At 43.1% G+C, this 21,328-nt stretch overlaps 1 protein-coding gene across 33 annotated transcripts in view; it reads left to right on the plus strand.

Moving 5' to 3' along the window:
• Positions 1 to 21,328, plus strand: part of RBFOX1 (RNA binding fox-1 homolog 1) — a 1,444,762-nt gene that overhangs the window by 1,273,232 nt on the left and 150,202 nt on the right. For all 33 annotated transcript variants that reach the window (XM_081887400.1, XM_081887403.1, XM_081887398.1 and 30 more), the window contains one exon: positions 18,691 to 18,933. In XM_081887400.1, the coding sequence (XP_081743526.1) occupies positions 18,691 to 18,933 (243 nt within the window). The remainder of the gene's footprint in view (positions 1 to 18,690; positions 18,934 to 21,328) is intronic.

A 21,328-nucleotide genomic window follows, 5' to 3' on the forward strand; every position in this document is an offset into this window, starting at 1 on the left:
CCTCTCTCCAGAATGTGTGTTTTTTTTTGTCCCCCCCCCCAAAGTTAACTGTAGGTGTGCTTATGTGTTGACTGATGGGGCTTAGAGTCATCCAGTCTAAACTTATGAGCACTGGTGACTTCCCTGCCCCATTAAAAACGTATAGGCATTTAAAGACAAGCCAGCCACTGTGTCTATCTCTCCGCTGTTCTCTGCACCTGTATCTACACTAGGCAAAATAGGCACCAAGGTCTGCTCCTGATTTTAAAGGCCATGACAAGCTGTGACTGTCAAAATTCATCATCCTGGGCAACACGAACAGTTGTGGAAGCTGTCTTATACCAAACCAGACCATGGGACCATCTAGCTCTGCAATGACTAGCAGTGGTTTTTCAGAGTGCTCTCAATCCTCATGGTTCTGAATTAAAGAGGACCATGGCAAGCTGCCTTCTACAGTTTCAGAGCTTTGATCTATTTAGCTCAGCATTGTCAGATCCTCAAACCATCTACCACAGTATTGTTTACATTGATTGGCAGAGCAGCTCTCCAGGAGACATCCACATCTCTACTGGAAGATGTTGGGGATTGAAAGTGGGGCATTGCACATGCAAAACATATGCTCTGTCTCTGTGCTATCACCCTTCATTTGCTCCTCACTAGGACTGGTAGTCCAAAGCAGGTAAAGGAACTCTGCATGCAATGGGAAAAGTTGCATTGGGACTTGAGATACTAGTGAAAATTTCAGCTGAAGCATAGTGTCAAGGCACAGTTGGAAGAAACTGCTGGAGCGTGTTCAAAAAACCCTAACAAGACACCTGCTTTGTTGTTGTTGTTTAGTCGTTTAGTCGTGTCCGACTCTTCGTGACCACATAGACCAGAGCATGCCGGGCACTTCTGTCTTCCACTGCCTCCCGCAGTTTGGTCAAACTCATGCTGGTAGCTTCGAGAACACTATCCAACCATCTCGTCCTCTGTCGTCCCCTTCTCCTTGTGCCCTCCATCTTTCCCAACATCAGGGTCTTTTCCAGGGAGTCTTCTCTTCTCACGAGGTGGCCAAAGTATTGGAGCCTCAGCTTCACGATCTGTCCTTTCAGTGAGCACTCAGGGCTGATTTTCTTAAGAATGGATAGGTTTGTTCTTCTTGCAGTCCATGGGACTCTCAAGAGTCTCCTCCAGCACCATAATTCAAAAGCATCAATTCTTCGGCGATCAGCCTTCTTTATGGTCCAGCTCTCACTTCCATACATCACTACTGGGAAAACCATAGCTTTTACTATATGGACCTTTGTTGGCAAGGGGATGTCTCTACTTTTTAAGATGCTGTCTAGGTTTGTCATTGCTTTTCTCCCAAGAAGCAGGCGTCTTTTAATTTCGTGGCTGCTGTCACCATCTGCAGTGATCATGGAGCCCAAGACACCTGCTAGATTAGACCAAATCCCCATCTACTCCAGCATCATTTGGCCAAACACATGATTTTGGGAAACTCACAAGTAGGACCTGAGCATAGCAGCCTCCTCCTCTCTGGTATCCAGATGCACACTGCTAGTAGCCATACACAGCTCTATCATCTATGAACATGCACAATCCTCTTTTAAAGCCATCCAAGTTGATAGTCATCATTTCAATTTATATGACCAAATTCCATATTTAAGCCAGGGCCAGTTGACCTTAGCAATGGAAATAGTTCCTGTTACTTGGATTGTGGCCTTCAACAAAACATAACTTTGTTACAGAAGGTGGAATTAATTTTGAGGACTTTGGCTTGCCTTAATCTGTGACACAGTAGCCATAATTCTTTAGCCAACATGGTGTCCTCCAGAGGATGTTGGCCTCCAACTCCCATCCAACACAGGCAGCATCTGAAGGGTACCGTGCTGGCTTGCCCCATTTTACTTTTGATCCATGTATGTTAGGGGTATGATTGCCTTTGGCGCAGTTCCCATGTGACAGTGCATCTCTCTTGGGGCTGCATGCTAGAGAGAGCTTCACCCATTGAATATTTCCCAGTCTCTCATTTGCTAAAGCCAAAATTGGTCTGCCAAGGTGTGTGGGGAGAGAAGAGGTGTCAGTCTTAGCTCAGGAATCATTAAATTACTATTAGCAAATCTTGGGTAGATGTCACACTCAAGGAAATATCCTTAATCTTTTCTCTTTCTCCTTTCATGGCAGTGTTAGCAAAACAGTTCACTCTACCGTTCAAATACTAATGGCACCCAAGTCACATCGAAAAGAGAGTCTGTTATTAATCTGATGGCATGTCACTGTCGAACTTTAACAACCTCTGTTCCGTATGTCTGCTGACGGAAAAGTCACAAGCAAATCCTTGGCGTAGATCAAAATCCGGCAGCCTAAAATTTGTAGTGTCAGATCCCTGACTGGAAGAAAAATGTATTTGTTGGACATAGCTATCAAGCGGAGGCCTACACAACTGGGCACCCACCACCTCCCTGCAATTCTGAATGCATGACCACCATGGAGGCCAAATGGGAACATGATCTTTATAAGTAATGGTGGTATGGAAGGGAGCGAGGACAGAATTTGATCATTTTCCATGGCTGCTAGGGCTATATTTGGCTTAGATAGGAACAGAGGAAGCTGCCTTATTCCAAGTCATATTATTGGTCCATTCAATTCAGTATTGGTCACCCAGACTACAGTAGCAAGAAGTGCAGGGTCTCTTCATGATAGTCACAGCCACATCCCCTTATAAGATTATACAACCTTACCTTATAATTATAGAAGAAGAAGAAGACATTGTGTTGCAACAGTCAGTGCAGATCTCTTTGAGTTGCCTTTCAGCTATGTTCTGTGTACATACTTGGGAAATGATTTGGAGTGCTCCAGCATCTTCTCTCAGAGTGACTTCAGTTGTGTGTTCTGCAAAGTTCCATTGTGCGTAAAAGACCTTGCACACCATTCTCTTGAAACTGAAGCACCTTGTGTTTTAGGTGTTCCTCAATGCTTAGTTTTGGAGCATACAGTGGCTAAAGCGCTCCCTTTTCACATTGGGCACTGGAGTCAAGCATGTGATCTACCACCAAACGACAGTCCTTCAGATAGCCAATAAAAAAGCAGTAAAAAAAGCAATAAAAAGGGCCATGACTGAAGAGCATAGCATGCCTTACCAGAATAAAAGGATGTTCCCTGATGACTCACTGTGATCAAGGAGAAGGCCAGTTGGCTTTTTCTGAGGCAAGGAGTTCCATAGCATGGGGCAGTATAGAGAACGTCCTCCCTTGTGGGCCTAGCAACCCAGTGTTGGATGCTAGTTGATTATTCTGTTCGGGGGTTTCCTTTAGCCTCCACACACACAGGGGGTGGGTGGGGGGTGGGAGGGAGGGAGGGAGAGAGAATGCATTAAAAAAGTTTATTTTAGGAATATAGAAAAGTGGATAATTTTCCTGTAGAGAAATATACTGCAGATCTCTCTGGAGGTGTAACAGACTTCCTACGTATCTATTTTTAAACTGCTCTTCACCAAGTGTTTGTCCAAATCCTGCCTACGTGCCATTCTGTACAAAAATGAAAGCACACACACCTACATGTTGTGATCATTCTCCATGCTCCCCCCTCCTCACTTTTTGCCCCCTAAGAAAAACTTTGTTATTCTGCAATGGAATTTGACCTACTACCACCTCTGAATACAACCCATGGCTATTGATTTTGAAAAGCTTTGGGTTTTCGTTTTTACATTGCTTAAGCATCTACTGTAAAGAAAGAAAGAAAACAGGACAGATAATTCTGGATGCAAGCATTCATGTTTTTATGGGACAGAAGGGATCCATATCAAAACCCTTCATCTTATCCATGGGTTCACAATGTATCCATTGCTCACACCTCAAGTCTGTCGGTAGACAATGTTGGAAGTACAACAGCAGGGATCGTTCACTTTCTAATTTAAGGGGTTAATTTTGTTCTGTTCTCATTGTTTTACCCCACCTCAAGTAGGTGGGGTGAAAGTATTGCTTAGCAAACAGTCAGGGAGGCATTTTTTTTTTGCTGAGCTAGCACATGATCCAATTTTGTTGTGCAGTTCTGAAGGAGTTTTCCTTTGGACTCAGTACAGTCATGCCTCGGGTTGAAGTAGTTTCGGGTTGAGCATTTTTGGGTTGCGCTCTGTGGCAACCCGGAAGTAATGGAACACATTACTTCCAGGTTTCACCGCTCACGCATGCGCAGATGCTCAAAATGACATCACGCGCATGCGTGGAAGCAGCAAATCGCGACCCACACACACGCAGATGTGGGTTGCGTTCGCTTCAGGATCCGAACGGGGCTCCGAAACGGATCCCGTTCGCATCCAGAGGTACCACTGTATGCATTATTTTACTAACATACAACACCACTTTATGGTGGGGATGGAGGGGAGTGAACACTTCCTTTTCTTTCCAATGCCCAACAAAACCAAATCTGCATACAGAAGTGGCTCACCGGATGGAGCTGAGCTGCTGCATTGCCTATTCATCTGGTGGACTGTTGTCACTGGGGGGGATAAGGGGGAGGGTTAAGATGGCAGGAAAGTTGGTGCATTGCAAACACTCTGGCAGGAGTGCAAGATGGGCTCTGTGGGTGTGTTCACACTGCACCAACCTCCCTGCTTCTTCAGCCCACCCACAGCTCAGTGGTAGAGCATCTGCCTTGCATGCAGAAAGTTCCACGTTCAGTCCCCAACAGTTCCAGATACGGCTTGGCATGTCCCTCAGTTTGAATGCCTGGAGAATCTCTGTCAGTGTAGACAATACCAATCTAGATGGACCCAATGGGTCTGGTTCAGTATATGGCAGCTTCCTATGTTACACTGAAGATTATGTCTTGCATTTCGTAAAAGCTTATTTATAGACAGTTTTATATTTTATAACATTTAAAACAGCATACAACATAAAAGTTTAAAACACAACAGAAATACATAAGTATAAAACTGGAGAACATAATCCAAACTCATGGATGTGTGTGCTGTGTTTCAGTTCGTGCATTCTTTTGGGAAGTATGAATTGTGTAGGTTCACATTAAATTGAAAATTGGATGGAATTTTTAAAAATAAAATAAAAACTGCAGAGGAATTTCTCTCTCCCCACTCCAATCCCTACTAGACAGAGCTATTTGAATTTTCTGCCTCAGGCAACAAAATGCTCTAGTTCAGCAGTAACTCAGAGACATTCTTTTGTGCATGTGAACACAAGTGCTGTAGATAAATGAAAGATGTTTCCTTCACCTTTTGTTGTCTAACTTCCCAGGAAGACCAATCTATTTTATAGCTAAGAATGCTTCCAAAATTCTCCTCATCTGAACTTCTCCCTGGGTTTTAGAATTATATGGTGTGTCTTGGTTCTGAAATGGAAACAATGCACAAGAAATTCACCATTGATCTTTAAAGTGAAAAATAGAATTCAAATTTTCTAGAGTACTGGCCAGACACACACTTGGTTCCTCTGTGCCTTTGCCTTCCCCCCACATTGTTAACACACTTATATGCATTGATAAAACACTGCAACATGATCACATTGAGATTCTGCTTGTGTTTTCCCCATGAGTGAGCACATGGATTTATTACAGTTGCCGAGCAATCAGATTTGATACAAACAGGATAGAAATACATAAAAAGAAGGCAGGCAAATCCCCAAAGGGAACTGATATGGCTCAAATTGGTGGGAGGAACTTTGGCTCAGTAGTAGAGCACATGCTTTGCATGTAACTGAGGCAGATTGTGGTGACAAGAGATGACGTTCTAGGCCTAATAAACAAAATAAAACCTGACAAATCACTGGGTATTGATGGTTTCCACCTGAGAGTTCTCAAAAAATGTGAAATTGCTGATCTTCTAACAGACATATGTACCTTGTCCACCAGATCATTCTCCATACTTGAGGACTGGAAAGTAGCCAATGTAACAACATTTTTTAAGGGAGGGGAGGAGGGAGAGATCCCGGTGAGATCCTGGAAATTACAGGCCAGTTAGCTTAATATCTGTCCTGAGAAAACTAGTGGAATTATCATTAAAGATAAAATAACCAAGGGCAAGTCCTGTCTTATTAACCTAGCTGGACACTGTGAGAACAGGATGTTGGCCTGGATAAGCCATTGGCCTGATCCAACAGGCTCTTCTAGTGTTCTTACGTTATGTTGTGTTCTTACGCAAAAGTCCCCAAATTCAACCCCCAGCATCCCAGTAGGGCTGGGAGAGATACAGCCTGAAATCTTGAATAGCTGCTGCCAGTCATTGTAGACAGTTCTGAGCTTAATGAAACAATGATCTGACCAAGTAAAAAGTAGCAAAACCAGCTCTAAGTAAGCATTTATTATTCCTCCTTGGACGTTTGCTCTGTAACCAAAAGCCTAACTTAGGTGGGGAAAGGAGAGGCAGCTCTCAAACTGAAATATTTACCAGCAGGAAAGTACAGTCAGGGCTTGAATTGTACACCATTCCCCTCCCCAAATCAAGTCCTAATTAGTCTAGCTCTAGATCTCTGTATTGTTGAATTTCAATCCTTCAAATTCTCCTGTGCAAAACCTTCCTCATCGCTATATACTGTTGATGGTGTTCTGCTTTCCAAGGATGTGACATACATCTGTGTCTGTGCACATGCAAAAATTGATAAAACAGTGCGAGAGAGAGAGAGAGAGAGAGAGAGAGAGAGAGAGAGAGAGAGAGAGGAGTAAACTTTATGTGATTGTGCATGCTGTTATATGAAGATTCAGAACCAGTCAGAATGGAAAGGTAGAAATTCTCTCATTCTTCTTTATAGTGGAGAGGAGCTTTTCTTCCCGGGAAATCCCTTCATAGTTAGCAAATATTTCTTCCTGCTCCTTCATAATTAGCCTTGGCATCGCAATGGTGGGAAGCTGGCCTTTGACGTGTCACATTCCCAGCACACGGAAAGTGCTGCTTAATTAAAGCCAGGCTGGTGTTAGGCAAGAAAGAAAAAGAGAAAAGGAAAGGAAAATAGGAACTGGGGTGAAGAAGACCCAAACCTGGACAGATACATGATACCCAGTGCTTCCACACACACCCCCTGAAAAATAGGTGTCGGTGCTCACCATGAAGTTGTTACAGTTAGTGCCACACTTTTTAACAACAACAAAATAGAGGTGCCAGGACTGCGGACCCTTGAGTACCCCGAAGGGAAAAAAAGCACTGATAATACCTCACTCCGCATTCCTCTGTGACTGTGGGTGGTTGGCTAATTCTCCTTTACATCTTAATGTGCACCATGCTTTAATATCCCCAGGCAGTGGTGCTGTGTATCACCAGATGGGATCTCGCTGTTAATGTAGGTTAACATGGTAATGGGGTGGAGGTTGGGGAAAGAGCTGCCTTTGCTTTGAAAGAGGCCCTTAGCCCTTGGAGGGGGGACTCTATGTTCTTAAGCACAGGATTCAAATTACAGGATAGGGGGTGTAGAAAGAGGACAGTTGGCTCTTTATATTTTGTGACAACCCCCACCCCACTAATAGGTTTAATACTTATTAGGTTGCATGAAACGTTGGACACACCTATTAAAATTATTAACATTAGTGGACAAGTTGCTTTGGGTCACTTTTCATGACAAAAGTGGCTAATAAATGCTAATAATAATATTACAACAACCAATGATATTATAGGTTTTTAATACTTCAGTACTTTTAAAATAGGGACACAGGTGGCGCTGTGGGTTAAAGCCTTAGCGCCTAGGACTTGCCGATCGAAAGGTCGGCGGTTCGAATCCCTGCTGCGGGGTGCGCTCCCGCTGCTCGGTCCCAGCGCCTGCCAACCTAGCAGTTCGAAAGCACCTCCGGGTGCAAGTAGATAAATAGGGACCGCTTACCAGCGGGAAGGTAAACGGCGTTTCCGTGTGCAGCTCTGGCTCGCCAGAGCAGCGATGTCACGCTGGCCATATGACCCGGAAGTGTCTGCGGACAGCGCTGGCCCCTGGCCTCTTAAGTGAGATGGGCGCACAACCCCAGAGTCTGTCAAGACTGGCCCGTACGGGCAGGGGTACCTTTACCTTTACCTTTTACTTTTAAAATAATTTCAGTAAGAAATGGGTAGGGGAGCAAGATTGCTTACAAAAATAGCTTACACAATAGTGCAAAGATTAAAACCAGCATAAAACCCCAAACCAAATGAAAGACAAACACCCCAGTGCTTAATAACATTATGTTCATTCTTCATTTCGGGGTGGCAGGGGGAGTGATAGTGTGATGAAGGGCTGGAATTTTCCCAGGGAAACCCAGTTGATGTCAATCACTTTCAGCAAAATTCGAGCCACCAGCATAGAAGGCCATTTCTTTGATAATTCCTGGAGCCCTTTCACTCGGATGCTCTGCCACCAGGGACAGGGATGTAGCGTCTCCTATTGCTGCCCGGGCACGTGCACAGCCGATGCTCAGGAATGATGCAAGTTGTAGTCCAAACCCTTTGGAGCAGGCTGGGTTTGATTTTCCCCATCCCATTTCTTTGTTAGCCTTCCTGCTCCTGACCAAATGTCTTCACATCCCTATCCATGTCAACCTGCCCCTCCCACAATCCTCTGAAATCTCCCAACCTCCAGGTTAGGAGCAGTTCTTGAACTGGAACATTTCTCAACACATTCTAATTTGCCGTGCATTTGCTGAACATGCAAAAAGTTGAATGGTGAAGCTCTGCTTTTGTATGCAAGATGTTTCTGGCTGGGAACAGGAATTTTGATTAGTTATTGCCACACTATGTAGAAATTGATTGCTGGTAGGTATTCATTCGGGGGGGAAATGGTCTTATTTTAAATATTACAATTGCATTTTATGGTACATCACTCGTGTCAAGTTAAATTTAATCATATTAGCATTTTAAAAAAGGGTATTCTGAATACCTGCTCACCCCGCTGCCGGAAGGAAGGGTTTATGAAGCCTTCACTTTTATTTAATAATCCAATGTCTATATTAAACAATTTGGATATGCAATATATCCTTCAACAAATCTATTCTATTGATTGCCTTTTTAACGCATGAGGGAAACACACGACCTCATGGCTAGGTGGGGGGGAATGTGCCCAGGTAATTATTACTTCTTCATTTCTAAAAGCTACACCTAGAAGGGAAGGAAGGAAGATGCCATTTTCTTGTTGAAGAAATAAGCCTAATTGTGGGACAACTTGATGCGCAGAGCAATCCTAAACCTGGCCAGTCACCACCACATCTACAGCTCTGCTAGTTTTGGTGACTATGGTACAGAAGGCAACGTCCTTCTTTGTGCGATGTTATCCTGGATCTGGCATCAATCCAGATCTGGTTTAATGCTTTCAAGTGATGGTAGTATAGCTGTTTCAGGATCCCAAGTTGGTCCTGTCCTCAGAATGCCCCAATTTTGTGGCTTTCTGTGGACTACCATTTATGTCCACTCATAATTGACAGTCATAATTGAATCAGTAGAAAAAAGTTACCCAGAATCAAAGTGTTGACTTGTCCTGATGGGCAGTGGCTCTCCAAGATTATAGGCTGGAAATCTCTCTCTGCCCTACCTGGAAATAACAGGAAGTGATCCTGGGACCTTCTGCATCTACACCTGATGCTCCCCTTTTCAGCTATGACCTTTTCCGCTTAAATTCACCTTTGAAACTACCAAGTTTTGATAAGGAGCAGGGGCGGCCCAGCCCATTTCAATGTCTGAGGCAAAATGGGATGGTGCTCCCCAATCCCACCTACCCCATGAAGCCTGACTTACCAGGGTCACACAGCTGCAGTGGCTTCCAGCGAGATCTCATGAGAGTTCTGCGAGATCTTGCCAGAAGCCTCTGCAGCTGAACAGCGACAGCAGGGGTGGGCAGGATGCCTGCAGGTTCATTGCCCTATGGGATTCTGCCACCCAAAGCGGCTGCTTCAGTCTACCTTATGGGCAGGCCAGCCCTGATAAAAAGGACTCACACAAAAGATGCTATCCTCCATAAATAATACTTTATAGATTTACATGGTTCCAAAATAGAAAAGGGGGCAACATCAGGGAGCAATGAAATGATGAAATTGCAGATGTTAAATAGGTCAATCACACACATTCACATTTAGTGATGCAGACAGGAAGGAAAAGACTCATTGTGAGCTGAAGGAATTGCCTTGTCCCTCAGAGGTATATGTTACTTGCAAAATGTATAGCCAGAAAATACAAGTGCTTTGTGTCTGTAGTCAGGGGTAGCATGTTAAACCAACCGTGTTTAAAAGATGTCAAATGTAGGTCAACTGGACTTCCAGCTGAGCAAATAAAGTGGAATTATAACTCATAGATGCTGTTTGAGACAAATATCTGTAGCCAGATAATGCTATCTCCATTCTTTTCTTTCCCAGCAAAGCCAAACTCTGTTTTCGGTATACCTGTCAACGGCTGGGAAGTCCAAACAAGCCAGAGTTCAGCTCTCTGCTCTGTAATCTCCTTTTCCCTGTTATTATCTCCTTTGCTGAAAAGCAAAGGCAATAATGCTAGGATAGGTTTAATGGCTTACTTTCAGTCAGGGCATATTCTTAAATGTATAGTATTGTAATTAGTCCCCAAAAAGAGAAGGGAAAATGCCCATCTCACTGGGGATGTGTATATGGCTGGTTTCATTATGCACACATGTTCATCCTTGACCCTTTGCCCTTACAGGCTGGTTGAAACTAATACGTAGTCTTCTCTCTTGGCCTTCATACGTGGTCTGTAGGCTGTGAGGCATGCAAACAGATGTGAGAGGATGTTGGTTGTAGAGCAACTACAGGTGTTCCTGGATGAGACTGATTATCTAGATCTGCTACTATCTGGGATCAGAACCAGTTTTGGAACTAAATCAACTTTGGTCACCGTGATATATGAACTTTATCGTGAAAGGGAAAGGGGCTGTGCAACTCTGTAGCCTTTGATAGCATTGTCCATGGTGTCCTACCAGTCCAACTTAGTGAGGTGGATATTGGAGGTTATTATGGTGGCTCTCTTGGGCCTATATGGAGATGCTGGGGATTGAACCTTCAACCTTCTGCATGAAAGGCAGATACTTTCCCCACTGAGCTGCGCACATGCCCCAGATTGAATAAATGACCTTTATGGTCTCCTTCAGTTCTCTTATTCTGTTTTCAGCTTGCCAATGGGGTTAGGTTGCAATGTAGATCTGATGACAGAATTGTGTCTATATTTCTTTTCTTTTTTGTTCTTTCTGGGAAATATGGGTCACCTGTAAATAAAAATTCACCAGCTGTGTTTCTTTCCTGCCTCTGGATTCCTGTGTCTGATGACAGCTCATGATAGATAGTAAATATGAATTCTTTAGGGCTCTTTGTATCTTTTTAGCTTTCCTCACAGATATGTGATTTAATTAGAACTTTAATCATTTTGGGGCCAACCTCTAGAGTCCTTTAAAGGTCCTTTAAATAGTGAAGTGTTTGCTAGCTTAACTAGCGATATGTAGAGAAACTGCAGCTGAGAATCACTTCTGAAGTATTTCCCTTGGCAGGCAAACAGGCGACCAAAGGTATAAGAAATTTCATTTATTAAAAAAGAGAGAAAGTGCCTTTAATTTAGGGTGTGTGCACTTTCCCCCCATGTGTGCATCATTTCCACTACTGCAGAGCTTTCCAAACTGTGTGTCGCAACACATTCGTGTGTAGAGCGAACGCTCCCTGCGCTCCTCCCAGGGTTGGACAGGGGTTAGCTTAGCCTCTGCTTTGCTGGTAAAACCGAATTACTGTGTCTCAAAATGAGGCATGTCTAAAAAGTGTGTTACCAACATGAAAAGTTTGGAAAGCTACTGTATGAGCACTAATGTACCCAGAGTTTTCCCTTAGCTGATCTATCGTCCCACTTTTCTTCCAGTATGTATTAGTTAGTTAGTTTTTCTTTTAACCCGCTCTTCCATGGTCATAGTTATGGGGTGTAAACTGTAAAACATATGGAATGCAATTATGAAAAAACACAGTAAAAACCAATGCAAATAAATGCAACACAACTGGCAAAGCGTTTGGGCAATCAGCTGTGAAGCAATTAGGTGCTTTTGGCCCCCTTTTGTTAAGATTAGAGCCACATCTCCCTGCTGTAGACATGGTTCAAAGCTGGTTTAATTTGGTAGTGCAGGCATGTTGTGCAAGTCATATTTTGTGTTTCCCAAGTGCATAATTCTGTGGTTCTAAGCTCTATGGGTGCTCAGCAGGGGAATATTCAGGGCACGCATCTGGAATCTCCCACAGCAGAGCTGAGATTTCACAGATTTAGATGATAATCAAGTTCTTTTTTGTGTATCAACACCCCTGCCACCGCCTTGTGCTTCAGAATAATTTATATTGGACCCAATGAAGTTACTGCTGCAGCCGGGATATCTCTGTATCAGAGCTACACCTCTGACATCGGAGAGGGAGCTCTGAGGTATCTTGTTGATGCTCTACTGGGGACCACAGGGTTACACCTTACTTAAACATTTTCTTTCAAGATAAAAATTCCAATATGTATTTTGAGACATTTCAGCTGCTGTGAACCATGTCACAGTGTTAGGAGAAGTGCAAAATTCACTGGATAGCTGAGTTCTGAGCCACCCATTACTACAAGTTCAGGTCATTTCAGACAGGAATTTTGAAAAAGAGCCACCCCTCAGCCATCCGCTACCACAGGCAGTAATGCTTCTGAATATCAGGAACTGCAGGAGGGGAGAGTGCTGTTGTGCTCAGGTCCTGCTTGCAGGCTTCCCAGAGGCATCTGGTTAGCTACTGTGTGGAGATAATGCTGGGCCTTTGGTCTGATCTATCTGACTCTTCTTACGTTTTTGTCCCTCATCAGCAAGGGGAAAGGACATGCAAGCATTCATGAATGATAATATTATCAATGGCTACTAACCATGACAGCTATGTATTACCTCACTGCTGGAGGCAGTAATACTCTGAATACCAGTTGCTTGGGACCTGAGGGGATAGGGCAGTATATAAATTCAAGTAATAATAATAATAATAATAATAATAACCACAAGTGGGTAGAATTGCAATTGCTTCCCAGAGGCATCTGGTTGGACCCTATGAGAACAGGATGCTGGACTAGGTGAACTATGGGCCTCATCCAGCAAGGCTCTTCTTGCATTCTTACATATAGCAGGCAATTTTGAATGTTTTTCCCCTCACTTTAAAAAATGTGGTGTGTGACTGTTTGGTTTTCCAAGGCAAGCAAAAGATTCTGATTTGCCTTAGATATACCAGGCCCTACGAATGTCCCCATTTTCCAGGGACAGTCCTGGATTTACAGAGGCAGTTTCTGAGTTCATCCCAGAATGTCCTGCTTTTCCTTAGGACATCACTATTTTCATCGGAGAAATGTTGGCTGGTATGGAGTTACATGATCTCCCCCCCCCCCCCAGTGGTCCATCTGAAGGCAACCCTGTGTGGGGACGTTTTTTAAATGTTTAATGTTTTATTGTGTTTTTATATATGTTGGAAGCTGCCCAGAGTGGCTGGGGAAACCCAGTCAGATAGATGGGGTATAAAAGTATTATTATTATTATTATTAGTTAATAGGATGCTCCTATTTTGTTGGGAAAATGTTGGAGGGCATGATATACAATCCCCTGCAACATTCTGTGTTTATTATAGTGGAATTCAACAGTGGAATTTGCTGCCAAGGAGTGTGGTGGAATCTCCTTCTTTGGAGGTCTTTAAGCAGAGGCTTGACAACCATATGTCAGGAGTGCTCTGATGGTGTTTCCTGCTTGGCAGGGGGTTGGACTCGATGGCTCTTGTGGTCTCTTCCAACTCTATGATTCTATGATTTGGCTAGTTAATCATTAAGAAGGTAAGATTACACATGCTGTTATGTCTCTTGGTTGAATTGATCTGTCTGAGAGAGCTAGTCTTCCAACCAACAGGTTAACAGACTACTTTAATATGTGTGTGGCAGCAGTGTGTGGTGGGCTCCTCTCTCTGCCTCCCCACCTCCTTCTCCCTCTCTCTCTTGCATATCACTCCTTTGTTTCCATACCCTGAGGCTATGATGCAGTTTGCCTCATTTAACTACAGTGTGAAAACAGCTTTCCCTGAGAATGTGAAATATCTGCCGACAAAGAGGCAGAACACAAGAAAGGAAAGAAAAGGGGGGCAAAATCAAATAAAAGCAAAGAATAAAACAGCAAGAAAGAGTTTTAAAATGTGAGCAGTGGTGGAAAGAGGTGTGTGTGTGTGTGTGTGTGTGTTTTCTCTTCCTTTGCCCCTCCACCAAAGTAATGAATAAATACAGTATCGTTCTGCAAATGTATGCTTACACAAAAGATGAACATTGCACAAGTAACATTTCTCCTGCTTTCATTTGTGTTCAAACACATAACAGGGTTACTCCTTATGTTTTGACACTTATCATGCAATTTCTTAATTATAAAAGCTTTATGCAACAGATGAAATGCTGCTGTGAAGGAAAAAAATTAAACAGGAAGATGTGAGATATTCTGTACTGAACATCTAAAACAGTGGTGTTTTGTTGTTTTTTTAAAAAAACATAACAATCTGGAGTGTTTCTAGAAAAGCTTGTGCCTCTACATAATGTAGACTCTATTTTTCTCTTTCTCTGCTTAAGAGAGTTCAGCATATAAACAGAAAGCAATAAGCTGCATTTTATACTCTGGCATGTAAAGCACCTTTCGGAGTTGAAATGTGGATTTCATTAAATTTCAGGCCCATGCACAGGCCAATGACTTTCGGCTCTTCCTTAAAACATACACATGCAAACAAGCTTGCCAGCTACCATGTTGCTGAGCCATGCCATGCACAGGTTTACAAATACTGAGAGACACTGGAGGTGAAAATTATTTGGTGCTCTTGCTTCCTTAGGTGCTCTTACCTTTCCTAAGGTAAAGGTAAAGGGACCCCTGACCATTAGGTCGAGTCGTGGCCGACTCTGGGGTTGTGGTGCTCATCTCACTTTATTGGCCGAGGGAGCCGGCGTACAGCTTCCGGGTCATGTGGCCAGCATGACTAAGCCGCTTCTGGCGAACCAGAGCAGTGCTTGGAAACGCTGTTTACCTTCCCGCCAGATTGGTACCTATTTATCTACTTGCACTTTGACGTGCTTTTGAACCGCTAGGTTGGCAGGAGCAGGGACCGAGCAACGGGAGCTCACCGACCTTCTGATCGGCAAATCCTAGGCTCTGTGGTTTAACCCACAGCGCCACCCGCAGATCTATCCTAAGGTAGCCTTCCCCAATCTGGTACCCTCCAGATGTTTTGAATTACAGTTCCCATCAGCCCCTGCCAGCATGCCCAGTGGTCAAGGACAACAAGAGTTGTCACCCAGCAACACCTGGGACGTACCACTTGGAGACCCTGATGTAGAAATATATCTGGTTCCTAGAAGTCAATGAATTCCAGACTGTGCAGGAACAGGCATTTCTGAAGGCTTATCCACACTTACCTTTTGTCCCACTCTGTCCAGACAGAGGTCTGTGCTTTAACACTCCATATCTAAGCTCCCCCCCCCCCCGCCAAGCTTTCCCTTCAAAAACCTGCTCTTTAAAGTTGAATCAGGGCAAACATCAATTCAGGTTTTTGCAGGGAAAGCTCTGGAGCAAAAAACAAGTGCTCAGACAGTTAAATCGCAGTCCATGCCTGTAAAGAGCAGAGGAAAAGTTAAGTGTGGATAAGGCGTGGTAGTGGGGCTGCGGAGGACTTAACTGTGGGCGAAGATAGATACCAGCAGAACACCCAACAGGAAACTCCTTACTCCATCCAGAGTCAACTAAGCCAAGCGTCACCTAATGACTAAACTACATAATGGCAAATTCTACACTGATAGCAATTTGGAGCTAGTCAATAGCCTTGAGATCAAACTTTACTTCCTAAATTTAGGCTTGAGGTGCATGTCTGAAACTGATAACCTGGCAACCCTAAGCACATGACGTTAAATGTTGGATATCTGAGCAGAAACTAACCTTTTCATTTTGCTTTTTCACAGACTGGCCTTTAAGGGGACCAGCTTCCCCTCAGGTTGAGATTGCTAAGTTTGGCTCTCTCAGGCTGCAGTTGATAAGTGTTCCTGGAAACAGATCAAGGCCTTTTAGTCAACCTGTTTCCCCAGACCTCAAAGGGCCTCCAATTGTCTTTAGGCTGAGGCCTCTCAGTTTATGTGCTGCCTGATTTCATGCTCCCAATTTTGTGAGAGGTAACTGAGCATCAGTGAAAGTGTGGAATGATATGTCCCTGGGTAGCAAAACACTTTACAATGAACTAACTGTGGAAGGAGTGCCTCTGGAAGCTTTTATCTGATCGCTGCTGATATCATGCTGATATCATGTCAGATCTCAAGCCCAAAGCAGATCATGAATCTGCAAACCAATGAATAGCAGGCAGTGATTCCGTACTGCTTCAGTTGTGTTACACCACCAAACTTGGGCCAAAGAAGAGAGCAAGGAGTCTACAAATTGGGAGGTGAAACAGTCATGTGACAAGGCCTGGCTTCTAGCAACACTTCCAGGCCAAGTTTGTTCTTGCCTCTAAACTGCAAGGAAACACAACTTGCTTGGCAGAAGCTGGGTCAAATAAGCCTCTGCAGTGTTCCAGTAGCTGTTGGTCCTCTGACCAATGTCTGGGACCAAGCAGTTGGAAGTATATCAGCAGGGATACACAGACTGTAATTTAAGGTTTAATTCTGTTGTAAGTGTATGTCAACCAGCTAAGAGGGTGCTGGGTGGAGGTGTTGGTTAGCAACCAGGCAGAGTGGCATGAACTTTGCTGAGTGAACACATGCTCTGATTGACTGTGTAGTTCTGAGAGAGCTTTCTCTCTGTATATATCATTGAATGTATTTTTGCTGTATGTACAAGGCCTGAGGGGAAAAAAATGACAAAACCTTTTCTTATCAAATGATTAACAGTTTTCAATCATTTTTATTTTTTTGCTCAGTTTGCACTCAGTGCTAGCAGGATTTCTCTCTCTGAACTCAGTCTGCATTATTCAAAACTGTATGTGAAAACGTGTTTATTGGGAAAATCCATACTAAAATTCTAATATTTCTTTCATCTGGATTAGGTGGTTGTTGTTTGTTTTTTTAAAAAAAAATACAAATTGCTTCAGAAATGTAGAGAGCTGTATTTAACATTGGGGAAAATGAGAAAACCAAAATTTACAGATTCTTCCATCCCTAATTTTGAGGAAATGTGGTTAGGGTTCGGCTGGGAGAATATTTTTTTTTTAAAATGGACAGACAAACAAACCTTGCAAGATTCAATCAAATAATGACTATTTAGACACCCCCCCCCCCCAATAAATCTACTGGTTTGCTTTAGAATCCAAATTTAGTGGTCTTCTTGGGAACTCTCTCTTAGACAGCAGTGTGCATTATGTCTCTTGGAATAGCTCAGTTGGTAGAGTGTGAGACTCTTCATCTCAGTCATGGGTTCGAGCTGCACATTGGGCAGAAGATTCCTGCATTGCAGGGGGTTGGACTAGATGGCCTTTGCGATCCCTTCCAACTCTACAATTCTATGATTCTATTATTCTTGCTTCAAAGTGTGCTAAGGCGGACCTCCTGGATTTTTAGTCCCCCTGCTGACTCTGCTGAGCGTGGACACCAAAGTCCTGCCCATCTGGACACAGATACAGAGAGATCAAGAATGAATGACATTTTTTTTATTATTATTGCAAAGGGGTGGGAGTGTTGCTTAATGTTGCCTTTGGAGTGAAATAAGTAGGAAGTCACCAGTAAAGAAATCGTACCAAAGCTCACTGCTCTTAATTAAATATTAGCTGTAATTAGCACTAAGAGTGAATGCTACGAATATTAATTCTAAGCTTGTGAAAGGGCTGTCATTGTTAATGAGAAACAGTGGGGGTCTCTATAACATCTGTTTTAGAGCTCAAGGTAGCATAGAACTCTTTAAAACAAATTGCACCTAGACAATCATTCCCCATCGCTCTTGTTTCCTTAATGGCATTTTTTAGATATAGCAATAGATACATATAGCAGACTTTCATTCCATTTTAATTGATTAATATTTCCATAACATCTTGAATCTGCTTTCCAAATAATAAAAGCACTTTTGTGGAATTTGGAGACCAAAAAAGTCTACCCACTTTTGCATCTGACCTTCACCACCACCATGTTGTGATCTCCAGAAGGTTGTCAGTAAGGGAAGCTGGCCTTCAGGCTCAAAATGATTACACAGATCATTGAAGTGATTATTGGATTATTGGGACTAGACCTGTCCCATCTAGTCCAGCATCCTGTTCTCATAATGGCCAACCAGATGCCAGTGAGAAATCAGTGAGAAGTACATGAGCACAAGAGCACTCTGTGCTTTTAAATGCCAGTGGCTGGAAACCACAGGAAAGGAGAGGACTCTTCTGCTCAGGCCCTGCTTGCTTGTGGGCTTCCCATGGGGTCATCTGTAAGAACAGTATGCTGGACTGGATGGATGATTGACCTGATCTAGCAGGCTCCATCAGCTGCTGATGCACTCTTTGTGCCTTTTCTCTGTTCAGAACAGAAGGAAGGATGCTTATGCAATCGTGGGATCCAGTGAAATGTGAGCATACCTTTTTCAAGGAGTGGGGGTTCACATAAGAGAGGCCAAGCCAGTGCAAACTGAGTAGGAAGATTTTTGCCGTGGTTAAAACCCAACCTGTAGTTGTGCCCATACTTCTCAGCTGGAGAAACTGGGAAGGCAATATCACCAAAGGGGGCGGACAGAACATCTGCAACAGTTCAGAAACGAACTGCAGGGCAAGCTTAATAATCTTACCTACCTTCTCTTTGTTTGTTTTTCTCTTTCCCCTTTGCAGGGTAATCAGGAAGCCACAGCACCTCCTGACACAATGGCACAGCCTTACGCCTCGGCTCAGTTTGCTCCTCCTCAGAACGGCATCCCCGCAGAGTACACCGCGCCCCACCCTCATCCGACTCCCGACTACACAGGCCAAACCACAGTTCCAGAGCACACATTAAATATGTACCCACCTGCGCAGACGCACTCTGAACCAAACACAAGTGACACAAATGCACAAACTGTGTCAGGCACAGCCACAGTAAGTATATATATAGAGAGAAATTTAAATTTCCCCATGCAAAAAATATTGGCATCAGCAATGCAGTCTATATGAGCAACCTCCAACCCTTCTAGACTCGGGGCTCCTCTTGCATCAGTGGGGTTTTGAGCTGGAGCCACAGGAAGAGTCTCCAGCTCAAGCTTCTGTTGACCTGGTAAAACCAGAAAACTGAAATCTGAGTATTGAAATCTGACCTGTCCAATCCAAAACTGAATGCTGCCTGAATAGAGATAACTGTTTGCTTGTGTGCATCATTTTCTCCCCTTCCTCCACTAGCCTAAATTTAGTTTGTGATTTCATAGGGACAGGGAATCTCTTCTGCTAATATGAATTTGTTAAGTACTGTGTATTTGGATTGTGAAGTATTCATTTCAGTTGTGATGATTTACCACCAGGCCTTTAAAATAATACCTGGCTCTGTATTTTTGAAACATGGCTTCCCATCTAAGGTGCTTGCATGTATTTATTCTGCACATGGTGTTCACCTACTTATGTGTGAGATTAATTGTGCATAATGCTATAATTGTCCCCTAGTTTACCACAATCATTGACAGAACATTGCTGTGTGAAAAAAATGATTTGACATATCATGTTCCTAGTGTGTGGTTCCTAGTAGCTCTTTTTGTTGAAAACTTTGGCCTCCAAGAGATTATTAGGATGACATCTGGTGGATTAAACAGTTGGGTGTTTCAACCTTTTATCCTCAGTTATTGAGAATTGGTGTACTGCAGAGTTTAATGAACAATTATGTACCTAATTCATACAGAAGGTAGGAGGTGCTTCAAATATTATTTATTAGGCCCAACATGTTTTGAATAACATCATCCTCAGGAGTTTCTGTATAACAGAAATATCTTCAAAGGGTTGTGTGTAAATTGATTGGCTTAAACACAAATATGCCGGTGGCAACAGTCACCATAAGCTTTTCCATAAGAAGATAAGCAGAGACCCATCAGAGCATAAGAACATAAGAAGAGCCCTTCTAGATCAGATCAACACTTGGGCTTCTAGAGTTAAGCCAGGCTTCCTCCCTGATTTACAAGCATGGAGCTCTGATAGGAGACACTCAGGTTTCCATTGGCTTCAACTTCCTTCTGTTTCCAGCTAGCCATTTTAACCTGCCAGCTTCCCACCTAGTAAATCATATTTCAGAAGGTGAGACAATATTTTTCTTTAATTTACTCTAAATCAGAATGAACCAATGCTGACATCTGGGCCCAGGAGGTGTGGTGTGCGGGGAATGAGTTGTTCAACTGTACACTGTGTGAATGAGTTGCTTTTATCAATCCTGAATCTTGCAACATTCAGCTTCATTGGATGTTTATGAGTTCTAGTGTTATGAAAGAGAGAGCAAAACTTTTCTCGATCCACTTTCTCCATGCCATGCATAATTTAATGAACTTCAGTTATGTTGCCTCTTACTTGTGTTTTCTCTGAACTAGGAAGTCCCAGATGCTGCAACCCTTCTTCATAGGAGAGTTGCTTCACCCTTTTGATCATTTTGGTTGCCCTTTTTTGAACTCTTTCCAACTCTACAATATCATTTTTGAGTTGAGGTGACTGAAAGCGGCAACAACAGTGACGACCAATTCTATTTAGTGGATTGATTTTCATTCCAGAAATAAGCAAAATTCAGCAATTTCCACTTCCGTTTCCATTTTTGTGAAAATTCTCTGACATCCTAGCTCCAGGTGGCGCTTTCAGGGTTCTAGGGAGAAAGTAAAATAAATCCTGCAGACTTCAAGTCTGTCCACCCCAATCTACAGTTCCTTCCAAATAGACTTCTTGTCATACCCCCCAAACATAAAAGATATCACTGAATAAAGGAATAAAGTGTGGATTATCTGTTGTTTGTTGTAACTGTTGCAACATCTGCATCACACATCCAAGCCGCGTTGTCACCAGTTTATGAGCTACCCCAGCCCCCATTTGTTTTGGTTTGTTTCATATCCAAATAGTGTATTTTGCTTCACTTTGGGTTGTTTTTTTAGAGTTTCAGGAGACATTGTGTATCTCAGGATGTGTGGCATCAGGCTTTAATAATGGATTCATGTCTGGTAAACAATTCAGCCTCTGCAAAACAAACAAGCAAAATGTTCTCGCTTGTATCCAAAAGGTGCTCTACCACATTTGAAAGTCATGATCCACTTATGGAAGAGGCTCGTTTTCCACACTTGCACTGGAGGACTGAATGAGAAAACAAGCTATATCCAAAGCTCTGATTCCACATGTATAATCTCTTGTATAAACAAAAGCATACAGAACCTAGAAGGTTACAACATTTGAGACTTTCTAGTTTAGGAGGACAAGATGCACATTTATAACATTGCACATGATGTAGAGAAAGTGGATAGGGATAAAAACTTATCCTTTT

The sequence above is a fragment of the Podarcis melisellensis genome (assembly GCF_964234715.1).
Source record: "Podarcis melisellensis genome assembly, chromosome: 14".
Lineage (NCBI taxonomy): Eukaryota > Metazoa > Chordata > Lepidosauria > Squamata > Lacertidae > Podarcis > Podarcis melisellensis.